The 14236-nt window shown below is 41.3% G+C and overlaps 1 protein-coding gene across 1 annotated transcript in view; it reads right to left on the minus strand.

Moving 5' to 3' along the window:
• The window catches only part of LOC126210427 (serine protease ami-like), a 104471-nt gene that overhangs the window by 47216 nt on the left and 43019 nt on the right, over positions 1 to 14236 (minus strand). The window contains exon 2 of the mRNA XM_049939657.1: positions 11801 to 12008. Within this exon, the coding sequence (XP_049795614.1) occupies positions 11801 to 12008 (208 nt within the window). The remainder of the gene's footprint in view (positions 1 to 11800; positions 12009 to 14236) is intronic.

The following is a 14236-nucleotide window of genomic DNA, read 5'->3' on the forward strand; positions in this document are numbered from 1 at the left end:
TGTGAAAAGTTATGAGACTCTTACCTGCACATATTCGTCATTGCTGACGCTATTGATTGAATTGTTTAACCACATAATACTTGTGTAAACTATTATGTAAAGTCACATGTATGAAAGAATTTGTATTGCTTACTGTATTCTATATAATAGGTTATTGAAAGGTCAGTGCAAAGCCAAAATTTTATCTAGTTATATGATATTTACGTATTAATATTATCTTTTATTTTTGTCTGTAATTTTTTTTTGACGAATTTGGTGGTATTTTCACCACCAATGCTGGCAAAAATACCATCAAATTCTAGCCGTGGAGGAAGGGCATATGAAAGGTGGCTACACTGAGCCACAGCGCCAGAGATCGCTAGAGAGCATTGTTCCGCCGCCTCCACTGGCGGTGATTATTGAGATGTCGTAGTGGGAGTGCTTGTCGAGGACTCGTAGTAGTCAGTTCGTGTTGAGATGTGCTAGTAGGGAGTGCTTGCTGAGATGTGATACTGAAAAGTTCTTGTTGAGATGTGGTAATAGCGAGTCGGTGTGGAGATATATTGTAATGATTAGAGTGATTTTGGTCAATATATGAAGGTAACGAAACTTGATTTATTGTTCATTATTTCCATGTTTTAAATAATGCTTCATTACAGGTTCAGTCAACAAAGCATCTGGCTTGTGTTCTTGTATTAGAGTGTAATTCTGGTTTTCTTGAGTAATTATGGTATTTTTATTTTCTTTAATTAATTCAGTATAAATGATATTTAAAATTTCTTGTGTTATTGAAGAAGAACCGTGCCAGATGCGTACGTTGAGTCATACTCCCACACACAGAACAGTTACACTTGTGCTTTGGTTTCGTAGGTTTTATAGTTGCTGGGGACTTAATTAATTAATTAATTGTGTTAATGAAAATTTCCATTTCATTCTTTGTTATTGTTCTAAGCAGTCAGATTGCGTAATAATACTAGTCAGGGCCAACCGTTTACGAGACTTCGTAATCGAACAGACAGCTACTGAAGCAAAAAATTAAAATTATTTGCATTCTATTTTAATTAAGCCCCCAAGCAATGGAGATCAACAAAAGCAAAACGAGGATAATGGAATGTAATCGAGCTAACTCGGGTGATGCTGAGGGATTAGATTAGGAAATGAGACACTTAAAGCAGTAAATGAGTTTTGCTATTTGGGGAGCAAAATAACTGATGATGGTCGAAGTACAGAGGATATAAAATGTAGACTGGCAATGGGAAGGAAAGCCTTTCTGAAGAAGAGAAATTTGTTAACATCGAGTATTGATTTAAGTGTCAGGAAGTCGTTTCTGAAAGTATTTGTATGAAACGTGGACGATAAATAGTTTAGACAAGAAGAGAATAGAAGCTTTCGAATTGTGGTGCTACAGAAGAATGCTGAAGATTAGATGGATAGATCACATAACTAATGAGGAGGTGTTGAATAGAATTGGAGAGAAGAGAAATTTGTGGCACAACTTGACTAGAAGAAGGGATCGATTCGTAGGGCATATTTTGATTCATCAAGGGATCACGAATTTAGTATTGGAGGGCAGCGTGGAGGGTAAAAATCGTAGAGGGAGACCAAGAGATGAATACACTAAATAGATCCAGAAGGATGTAGGCTGCAGTAGGTACTGGGAGATGAAGCACCTTGCACAGGATAGAGTAGCATGGAGAGCTGCATCAAACCAGTCTCTGGACTGAAGACCACAAAAGTTACTCTTAGTCATCCGACAACTTGCTCATCAAAGTTATCTACATGTATATTTTCTTCTTCTTCTTCTTCTTCTTCTTCTTCCACATTGTCCGTGGATTAGAGATGCCACGGAAGTACTTGTAGCTACATTTTTCCCCTCATCTTCTATCCTCTTTAGGGATGGGAAATGTTCGTTGGCTGCACCTCTACCACAATTTCTAAAGGAATTTTTACTCCCTCATCCACCTCTTCTGACATAACATTTCATGAGACTGGACACAATATTGGTTGCATGGTACAAAGCCCTTCCCTTGCACCTGAAGGGTGTGGATGCTATGCTTTGTAGAACAGATACAGCAACGAGAAAGTTCACAGTGTACGGATTGGCAGGCGACATACCACTGACAACTGAGGCAGCTGCTGCTGGAGCAGGCGAAGCGCAGGGCTCAGGAGGCTGCAAGAGATTGAGGCGACCCCCCTTCAGAACAAAGGAATGTACTCATCTGACGGCCAGGACGAGAATGTGTTTCTGTGCAGGGGTCACATTATCTCGCACGGCCTCTACTCGTAATTACTCTAGGTAAGAGGCGAGGTACTGGCAGAATTGAAGCTGTGATGACGGGTCGTGAGTCGTGCCTGGGTACCTCGGTTGGTAGAGCACTTGCCTGCGAAAGGTAAAGGTCCCGAGTACTAGTCTCGGTCCGGCACACAGTTTTAATCTGCCAGGAAGTTTCACTCTACAGGGTGGTCCATTGACAATGACCGGTCCAAATATCTCGCGAAATAAGCATCAAACGAAAAAACTACAAAGAACGAAACTCGTCTAGCTTGAATGGGGAAACCAGACAGCGCTATGGTTGGTCCACTAGATGGAGCTGCCATAGGTCAAGCAGATATCAACTGCGTTTTTTAAAATAAGAACTCCCATTTTTATTACATATTCGTGTAGTACGTAATGAAATATGAATGTTCTAGTTGGACCACTTTTTTCGCTTTGTGATAGATGAAGCTGTAATAGTCACAATCGTATAAGTACGTGGTATTAGGTAACATTCCGCCAGTGCGGACGGTGTTTGCTTCGTGATACACTACATGTGTTAAAATAGACCGTTTACCAATTGCGGAGAAGGTCGATATCGTGTTGATGTATGGCTATTGTGATCAAAATGCCCAACGGGCGTGTGCTATGTATGCTGCTCGGTATCCTGGACGACATCATCCAAGTGTCCGGACCGTTCGCCGGATAGTTATGTTATTTAAGGAAACAGGAAGTGTTCAGCCACATTTGAAACGTCAACCACGACCTGCAACAAATGATGATGCCCAAGTAGGTGTTTTAGCTGCTGTCGCGGCTAATCCGCACATCAGTAGCAGACAAATTGCGCGAGAATCGGGAATCTCAAAAACGTCGGTGTCGAGAATGCTACATCAACATCGATTGCACCCGTATCATATTTCTATGCACCAGGAATTACATGGCGACAACTTTGAACGTCGTGTACTGTTCTGCCACTAGGCACTTGAGAAATTACGGGACGAAGCGTCATTCACCAACAGCGGTAACGTAAACCGGTATAATATGCACTATTGGGCAACAGAAAATCCACGATGGCTGTGACAAGTGGAATATCATCGACCTTGGCGGGTTGATGTATGGTGCGGCATTATGGAAGGACGGATAATTGCCCCCCCCCCATTTTATCTATGGCAATGTAAATGGTGTAATGTACACTGATTCCCTACGTAATGTTCTACCGATGTTACTACAAGATGTTTCACTGCATGGCAGAATGGCGATGTACTTCCAACATGATGGATGTCCGGCGCATAGCTCGAGTGCGGTTGAAGCGGTATTGAATAACATATTTCATGACAGGTGGATTGGTCGTTGAAGCACCGTACCATGGCCCCCACGTTCACCGGATCTGAAGTCCCGGGATTTCTTTCTGTGGGGAAAGTTGAAAGATATTTGCCATCGTGATCCACCGACAACGCCTGACAACACGCGTCAGCGCATTGTCAATGCATGTGCGAACATTACAGGAGGCGAACTACTCGCTGTTGAGAGGAATGTCGTTACACGTGTTGCCAAATGCATTGAGGTTGATGGACATAATTTTGAGCATTTATTGCATTAATGTGGTATTTACAGGTAATGACGCTGTAACAGCATGCGTTCTCAGAAATGATAAGTTCACAGAGGTACATGTATCACATTCTAACAACGGAAATAAAATGTTCAAACGTACCTATGTTCTGTATTTTAATTTAAAAAACCTACCTTTTACCAACTGTTCGTCTAAAATTGTGAGCCATATGTTTGTGACTATTACAGCGCCATCTGTCACAAAGCGAAAAAAGTGGTCCAACTAAAACATTCATATTTCTTTACGTACTACACGAATATGTAATAAAAATGGGGGTTCCTGTTAAAAAAAACGCAATTGATATCCGTTTGACCTATGGCAGCGCCATCTAGCGGGCCAACCATAGCGCCATCTGGTTCCCCCCTTCAAGCTAGACACGCTTCGTTCTTTGCAGTTTTTTCGTTTGACGCTTATTTCGTGAGATATTTGGCCCGGTCACGATCAATGGACCACCCTGTATACACATATTTTGTATAATCTCAAACAGGATATGAGTTTCGCTCTGAATGTTTCTATGATTTTTTTATTATTTTCCAAGGACAAAGGTGTTATTTGTAAAGGAAAAATAGTTTGTTCTTCAAGCAAGATACGTTCTGATGTAATTCTTCAGGCATTTCTGACTATATGTTGACGCGTTGAATAATCAGGTCTTCTGCCGGTTGTTCGCGTCGTCTGCGCACGATTTTTCGACCGAGATAGTCGCTGTCTTCTTCAGGAGCCCCCAGAGACTGGTCCATGTGTGGACCGGGTCCAGTATTTATGTCTGGACGGTGCTGGGCGCTCCGTTTTCCGTCCTCTCCGCGTCAGGCGCTCCGACCGCGGAACGAAAACGCTGTGTTTAGCAGCGTCCAGTCACTGGATAATTTTTTCATAATGCGGGGCCCCAGTCATAAAATATTTCTTTAAATTCAGTACCGCCATTAGAATGTTGTTCATTTGCAGTGTTACATTTACACTTTACTAGGGTTGTAAGGTGTCAGGCAAATCCAACACCTTCCATGAAAACCCTGACATGATAAGCAAATCCAGTAGTATGTCGCATAGCTCCGAATAAATCGTGACATTAAATTAACCAAAGTAATACGAGTAACAAGTGAGCAAATTGAACATCACAGACTAACACAAGAATGCCCAAATGCATGTCATACCTTCCCACCGTGGGACAGACGCAGTTCCGAGGGGAGAAACGAGAACAGAAGCCGAGAGCAGAACCGTGTTAAGCGAGAAGACCCTACTGTAAGGGACGGACACCCACGTCGCCAGCTAATCGCTACGACCACACCACCCGCAAGTTTTTAGCGTGAGACTTTTTCGCGTCTCTGTTATGTTAGGACCACCCCCCAGCCCATGTTAAAAGATAGAGCCCTCCAAAAGAACAGTATAGATGTTACGATAACACTAAAGGACCACACCAGCTGCAAGTTTTAGCGTGAGACTTTTTCGCATCTCTGTTACGTTGCAAACTTTAAAAACATTGCCCCATCACGAAAAGTATAACGTTTCTCATTGGATAGACAGAAATTTTGTAGGCGGAGCTTAAGGTTAACATTGAGACCCTGATTGGTCAGATGAAAAGACAGCCAGATAGTTTTTTTAAACCAACTTCGGTAAATTGTAGTAAGGAGAAGTTAGAGGGAGTTACTTCCGAGCCAGCGAGGTGAGCGGAGCTGTGCTGTCCGCCGCCCCCTGACGAACACCGACAAGGTAATGAACGCACGCGATGCCGCATAACAGCGCATAAAGCTTCACTCAGAACTGCAGAAGTCTCATCTGTTACACCCCCTTTTTGCGTAATACTAGTGTCGATCGTCAATTAAAGCTCATGGTGTTCACATTTGCCACTTGAAGTAAAAATCTGAAACGCAATGATTTTTCTGTTATATAGTTATTGAGAAGCCACATCAGCCATTGTAATTTACGACAAGTTAGATAAGTAATTAAAGATAATTGAGGGTCACTGTAGACCATTTTGATAGTTTTCTCTTTTGTGAAACTTAATTTAAACCTAGATTATAGATGTGATATGGCATAGGTCATCCTTCGATCCATTGTAGAACTTGGAAACCCACTCATGGAATTTTCGTTCACATTTTTGTTGAACGCAGTTGGTTTTTACCATCCTGTATTAAAACATTTCCTTTTATCAATAGTGCAATTTATAAACAATGTTTTGTGAGTAGAATAAAATTTCCAATGGTAAACTTAACTGCTTTTTCGACGTTATTTTACCAGCTAACTAAAAATAGGAAAGCCTTGAACCCCTTCCACTAAATTTAGTTAGTATTAAGATTCTTTTACAGGGAGTGCAGTGGAGCTGACGCTGAAATCATTAAGTATTTGGTTGTATCATCGCTAGTCTCACTGAACTCTTCTGAACTCTACATGTCATGTGTGGTCTGACGTCTCCTTACCAGCAACAGGTCCCAGGTTCAAACTAGTCAATTCCCTAAAAAACACGCTCAGAGCGTCGTTGTGCGAAAGTGGTAGGGAGACACGATATAGAACAAACAGACACCACGCAGAATGTTTAGAGGGTGACCAGATGCAATTGTTTAAAAAGGAGGACAAACAGCTTCAAAAAGGAGGGCAAAGGAAGAAAAAAGAGGACACATCAAACGGGTCAACTGCAGATGAGGGTACCACCCGTCAGCTTTGGACAAGTCACGTGACTGCCGGGAATTACCGGTAAAACTAGCAGTTAATTGTTACTGGTGGTCAGGTGGTGATTCCCAGAGCAATATTTTTTTATTTTAAATTAAAAACATTGATTGTGGTGACAGTGTGGCATCAATTGTTTTTATATTTACGCGTAGTTTTAAGATTTAACCAAGACGGCTGCCTAAACGCCACTCCTGATTGGCTACTTTCATGTGACTTGTCCAAAGCTGACGGGTGGTATCCACATCTGCAGTATTCCCCATCAAACATACGTTCAATTTTAATAAATGAGTTTATTATTTATAGACCTAACATACATACATTCCTTAACAATTATGATACTTTAAGAAAAGAGTATAGGAATGGGACGAATTGTAAATTTAACTGTATTACGCTCAACTTGAAAAAGCCGGACAATGTAAAAATCCGCCCTGACTCCGGACAAAGAGGTAAATAGGAGGACATGTCCGGATTAATCGGGACGTCTGGTCACCCAACACTTTACATCTTTGCAGTATCTGTTTGTCTTAGTATACATTGAAGTTGCCTACTCATAAACAGTAACAAACCTCTCGATAATATTCGCTGCATCCATAAATATAAAAGTCCACCTAGTCATTGACGTTGTTTAAAGTACATTTTAGTAGGTAAATATACACCTTTGTACGTGAAATTAATAGATGGCCAACTCTAAGTCGTTCAATTTTGAAACTTTCTGGCAGATTAAAACTGTGTGTCGGACCGAGACTCGAACTCAGGACCTTTGCCTTTCGTGGGCAAGTGCTCTACCATGTGAGCTACTCAAGCACGACTCACGCTCCGTCCTCACAGCTTCACTTCTGCCAGTACCTCGTCTCCTACCTTCCAAACTTTACAGAAGCTCTCCTGCGAGCCTTGCAGAACTAGCACTCCTGAAAGAAAGGATACTGCAGAGACATGGCTTAGCCACAGCCTGGGGGATGTTTCCAGAATGAAATTTACACTCTGCAACGGAGTGTGCGCTGATACGAAACTTTCTGGCAGATTAAAACTGTGAGCCGGAGCGAGACTCGAACTTGGGACCTTTGCTTTTGGCGGACAAGTGCTCTACCATTTGAGCTACCCAAGCACGACTCACGCCCCGTCCTCACAGCTTTAATTCAGAATTAATACACTACAGTGCATTTACTTATTCTACTCACTCATTAATTAACCAGTGAGGTTTGAAGTGATATTTATGATGTATGTAACATTAGGCATGTAAATCCTGTTATATGTATTGGAACATTACTTAGGAGTAAGTGTAAATAACACAGGTATGTGAAACATGTCATGTACATAAAAGAATCAAAAGATGTCATGTTAAACAGCAAATTTAAATTTAACATAATATAAAGAGTAGGCATGTCCTAGTATTTGTTAATGGTTGATGAGATCCAATTACAAACGTGAGTGCACCGTGGTATTGATACATATGGCTGTAATCTTGGTTCTATAAATCTTTTTTACATGTTATAGTAGTGACATCTTATTTATATGATGTAAAGATGACATAGTAATGTTAACAACTTAATCAGCTATCACATATGAAAGCTCCAAGTTGGTTAATTCCTATTCCTTAACAACAAAGATAAATATAACATTACCGATCATAGATTACTTCTTAGAGACGTAATAGACAATTGAGAAGAAATACAAGTCTAGAATACTATAAATCATTCATTGAAGTCTGTAGGCATGTAGAATGTAAGTGTAAGAGGGGGGTGTAGAAGGATGTATTGGGGGGGGGGATTATAAAATGACTAATGAAATGTAGAAGAAGCTATTATTGACTATACCAATCACTAAAATACACATATAAGAACATACCCTCTCCCTCTTATTCCTTACCCTTCCATCTTTCCAGCCTTTAATACATTTGTGTGATTTCGTAGTGCTTCTACATTGTGAATTTCTATTTTAATCTTTACACCTTATATGTACCCTGGCCACCAAATTTATATTTTGAGATGAACATATTCTATTTGTGGACTATTCGTTTGCTAGTTCACAATGTGGAATATTTATGTCTTTTCCCCCCTTTTGCGTTTTATAACATTCTCCACTTCCTATTATCTACTTTATTAGGGTTTAATTGACATTGTCATGCATGATTCCTCTATTCTCCAGCATCCCCCTCCCCTCCTCCCTTCCCTGTACGTATTGCTAAGATGCCCTTCATCCCCATCAGGGATTATTGCTAACCACTGACTCACTAACCCCTTCCTCCCTCTGAGACATGCTACTTTTATGAGGAATCACTAACCTTCTTGATACCTCACCCTGAACTTCTATCACTAACCAAAGGACAAACTGAGTAAGTCTTAATAAAACCGTTTATTTTATTAAATTTATAGAATAAATCTTAGTATGACAACTACTTAATAAATAAAATACTAGGACATATGAACCCACGCAGAGAATGTAGTGATACACATTTATGCCATACCTTCACTTTGGACACACCATTTCCACACAATGGCCTAACATATGTTATATTTGGTCCTAGCTTTAACATTTAAAAGTGCCTATTTACCTTAGGTGTATCTAAATTTTAAAAAATAATTCACTTCACATTTTTATTCTTATTCCTTTGTTAGTTACTCTTTTGTCCCCCACCACGCCCACACCCCACTATAATAGCTTCTTCTACATTTCATTAGTCATTTTATAACCTCCCCCATCCATCCTTCTACACCCCCCTCTGACACTTACATGAATGATTTATAGTAATCTAGACTTGTATTTCTTCTCAATTGTCTATTACGTCTCTAAGAAGTAATCTATGATCGGTAATGTTACATTTATCTTTGTTGTTAAGGAATAGGAATTAACCTACTTGGAGCTTTCATATGTGATAGCTGATTAAGTTGTTAACATTACTATGTCATCTTTACATCATATAAATAAGATGTCACTGCTATAACATGTAAATAAGATTTATAGAACCAAGATTACAGCTATATGTATCAATACCACGGTGCACTCACGTTTGTAATTGTATCTCATCAACCATAAACAAATACTAGGATATGCCTACTCTTTATATTATGTTACATTTAAATTTGCTGTTTAACATGAAATCATTTGATTCTTTTATTTGCTTAAATGCTTTTATGTACAAGACATGTTTCACATACCTGTGTTATTTGCAATTATTCCTAACAAGGGAACCTCCCCATCGCACCCCCCTCAGATTTAGTTATAATTTGGCACAGTGGATAGGCCTTGAAAAGCTGAACACAGATCAATCGAGAAAACAGGAAGAAGTTGTTTGGAACTATGAAAAAATAAGCAAAATATACCAACTGAGTAGTCCATGGGCAACATAAGCAATATCAAGGATGATGTAGACACAGGAGTGCTGTGGTCCCGTGGTTAGCGTGAGCAGCTGCAGAGCAAGAGGTCCTTGGTTCAAGTCTTCCCTCCTGTACAAAATTTTAACTTTTTATTTTCAGACAATTATCAGAGTTCAGGCACTCACCCATAATCAACTTCGCTCTCCAAAATTCCAGGACATGTTCAGATTTGCTTGGACATATGTAGGATTTGACAGTCTACACACGGAAAAATTTGAAAACGTGAAAAACATATGTTTTGACAGAGCACAGAGAAAACTGTGCGACTGTGAAACTGTTGCATTCATTTGTTGCAGTTTATGTGACACACTCTTATGTTTTCATCACTTTTTTGGGAGTGATTATCACATCCACAAGAAAACCTAAATCGGGCAAGGTAGAAGAATCTTTTTACCCATTCGCCAATTGTGTAAGTTGGGTGGGTTGACAACATATTCCTGTCATGTGACGCACATGCCGTCACCAGTGTCGTATAGAAAATATCAGACGTGTTTTCCTGGATCAAATGTTTTCGGTTCCCATTGGAGTGGCACGTCCTTTCGTCTAATCGCACGGTTTTGCGGTGCGGTCGCAAAACACAGACACTAAACTTATTACAGTGAACAGAGACGTCGATGAACGAACGGACAGATCATAACTTTGCAAAAATGAAATAACTAAAGTTTTCGCTCGAGGGTAGACTTGAACCAAGGACCTCTCGCTCCGTAGCTGCTCACGCTAACCACGGGACCACGGCGCTCCTAAGCCCGAAGTATCTTTAATGTTCCCATCTTGCCCATGGACTACTCAGTTTGTATATTTTGCTTATTTTTTCATAGTTCCACACAACGTCTTCCTGTTTTCTCGACTGATCTGTGTTCAGTTTTTAAAGGCCTATCCACTGTGCCAAATTATAACTAAATCTGAGGGGGGTGCGATGGGGAGGTTCCCTTGTAAGTAATGTTCCAACACATATAACAGGATTTACATGCCTGATGAGACATACATCATAAATATCACTTCAAGCCTCACTGGTTAATTAATGAGTGAGTAGAATAAGTAATTGCACTGTATTAATTCTGAACTGAGGCAAAATTACACAACTTAGAGTTGGTCATGTATTAATTTCACGTACAAAGCTGTATATGTACCTACTAAAATGTACTTTAAACAGCGTCAAAGACTAGCTGAACTTTCATATTTATGGATGCAGCGAATATTATCGAGAGATTTGTTACTGTTTATGTTTATAAGCAGGCAACTTCATTGTATACTAAGATAAACAGATACTGCAAAGATGTAAAGTGTAAATGTAACACTGGGGAAATGTGTTTTGTTTGAATGAGTGTGGCCTGGTGTTCCAGAACGTCGCTGTTAGATGTCAGTCAACGCATCATCTTAGTTTGACGTCAGATGGCGCTCGTTCATCAGAAGGCATTTTGTGTGCTGCAGTTTGTAAAGAATGTGTCATTGAATTTGGTCCAGCATGCTTTTCGTCGGATGTAAAAGATGGTGGGCAGGAATTACTCCTTTATGTCTGTGAAAAAAACCTTGCAGATCGTGAATATGTAGCCATGCCTACACAGGAATCGATAATATGAATGTGAAATGAGTCATTCTAATTCATTACGAGTAATGCACAAATGATACCTGCAACATGAAACTAAGTAACTAACGCCCAGAGTTGAAGTCCTCTGTGTGGCACACGTGCAGGGCTTGGGGAGGGGAGGGGCTCACCTACTGATGGCAGGCAACTCATCCTAAATCCTGCTCATTGCTTATGATATATATGGTAATCAAAAACGTTGTAGGAGTTCTCATACTCAAATCCCATGTGTAACAGTTGTGTGTCTACATGGAGACATGCCACCAGAAACTAATCGAGAAAGATTTAGCCACCGCATCTTACTGTGGTGTTCGTGGATTGCTCGAAATGGTACTCACCTTGTGTTTTCCGTCAGGGGAATGGTAGTGACATAACCCGTTTCAATTCTGAGTTCCCTCCAAAGTTCGACCACCACGATGTCGTGAACCAGTTCGTCGGGCTTTGGTGGAGTGTAGTCGAACGTTTCTCTGACGATCCGTATCTGGATGTTGTATTTTGTGAAGAGTCTGTCGGTCGTGAAGTCCACATCGCCAGCGAATATTATACCTGAAGAGTGAGAGGGGCACTGAGTTCTCCACACAACAGTCGACTGGGACACCTGCAGCGCCGCTAGAGTGCCAGCAAAACAATGCTAAGTATATGAATGCATGGTGTCTGTTCTTTCGGACATGTTCGAAACAATGGACACAATGCAGAATCCACATCTGTCATACATATTGTACAGGGTGGTCCTTTGATCGTGACCGGGCCAAATATCTCGCGAAATAAGCATCAAACTGTGGTGTCACTGCCAGACACCACACTTGCTAGGTGGTAGCTTAAATCGGCCGCGGTCCATTAGTACATGTCGGACCCGCGTGTCGCCACTGGGTGATCGCAGACCGAGCGCCACCACACGGCAGGTCTCGAGAGACGTACGAGAACTCGCCCCAGTTGTACGACGACGTTGCTAGCGACTATACTGACTAAGCCTTTGCTCTCATTTGCCGAGAGACAGTTAGAATAGCCTTCAGCTAAGTTAATGGCTACGACTTAGCAAGGCGCCAATTTTCACAGTGCATGTATCTTACGAGTCTCATTTGTATAGTCAAGAGAGATGTATCACAAGGATTGATTAAAAGTTAAGTATATTCCACAAGCTACGTATTTTCTTTATAGTATTCAATACGTATGCTGTTCCAGACTTGACGCCAGTCGGCGTGTGTGTACGCGTGCCTTTCGGCTTCCTCCTCAGTGTGGCGTGACTAGCTTGTTACGCCACAACACAAACGAAAAAAACTACAAAGAACGAAACTTGTCTAGCTTGAAGGGGGAAACCAGATGACGCTATGGTTGGCCCGCTAGATGGCGCTGCCATAGGTCAAACGGATATCAACTGCGTTTTTTAAATACGAACCCCCATTTTTACATTACATATTCATGTAGTGCGTAAAGAAATATGAATGTTTTAGTTGGACCACTTTTTTCGCTTTGTGATAGATGAAGCTGTAATAGTCACAATCGTATAAGTACGTGGTATCACGTAACATTCCGCCAGTGCGGACGGTGTTTGCATCGTGATACATTACCTGTGTTAAAATAGACCGTTTGCCAATTGCGGAGAAGGTCGATATCGTATTGATGTATGGCTATTGTGATCAAAATGCCCAATGGGCGTGTGCTATGTATGCTGCTCGGTATCCTGGACGACATCATCCAAGTGTCCGGACCGTTCGCCGGATAGTTACGTTATTTAAGGAAACAGCAAGTGTTCAGCCACATGTGAAACGTCAACCACGACCTGCAACAAATGCTGATGCCCAAGTAGGTGTTTTAGCTGCTGTCGCGGCTAATCCGCACATCAGTAGCAGACAAATTGCGCGAGAATCGGGAATCTCAAAAACGTCGGTGTTGAGAATGCTACATCAGCATCGATTGCACCCGTATCATATTTCTATGCACCAGGAATTACATGGCGACGACTTTGAACGTCGTGTACTGTTCTGCCACTAGGCACATGAGAAATTACGGGACGATGAGCGATTTTTTGCACGCGTTCTATTTAGCGACGAAGCGTCATTCATCAACAGCGGTAACGTAAACCGGCATAATATGCACTCTTGGGCAACAGAAAATCCACGATGGCCGTGAGACGTGGAATATCAGCGACCTTGGCGGGTTGATGTATGGTGCGGCATTATGGGAGGAAGGATAATTGCCCCCCATTTTATAGATGGCAATCACAATGGCGCAATGTATGCTGATTTCCTACCTAATGTTCTACCGATGTTACTACAAGATGTTTCACTACATGATAGAATGGCGATGTACTTCCAACATGATGGATGTCCGGCACACAGCTCGAGTGCGGTTGAAGCGGTATTGAATAACATATTTCATGACAGGTGGATTGGTCGTCGAAGCACCGTACCATGGCCCCCACGTTCACCGGATCTGAAGTCCCCGGATTTCTTTCTGTGGGGAAGTTGAAAGATATTTGCCATCGTGATCCACCGACAACGCCTGACAACATGCGTCAGCGCATTGTCAATGCATGTGCGAACATGACGGAAGGCGAACTACTCGCTGTTGAGAGGAATGTCGTTACATGTATTGCCAAATGCATTGAGGTAGACGGACATCATTTTGAGCATTTATTGCATTAATGTGATATTTACAGGTAATGACGCTGTAACAGCATGCGTTCTCAGAAATGATAAGTTTACAAAGGTACATGTATCACATTGGAAGAACCGAAATAAAATGTTCGAACGTACCTACGTTCAGTATTTTAA

The sequence above is a fragment of the Schistocerca nitens genome, chromosome 10 (assembly GCF_023898315.1).
Source record: "Schistocerca nitens isolate TAMUIC-IGC-003100 chromosome 10, iqSchNite1.1, whole genome shotgun sequence".
Lineage (NCBI taxonomy): Eukaryota > Metazoa > Arthropoda > Insecta > Orthoptera > Acrididae > Schistocerca > Schistocerca nitens.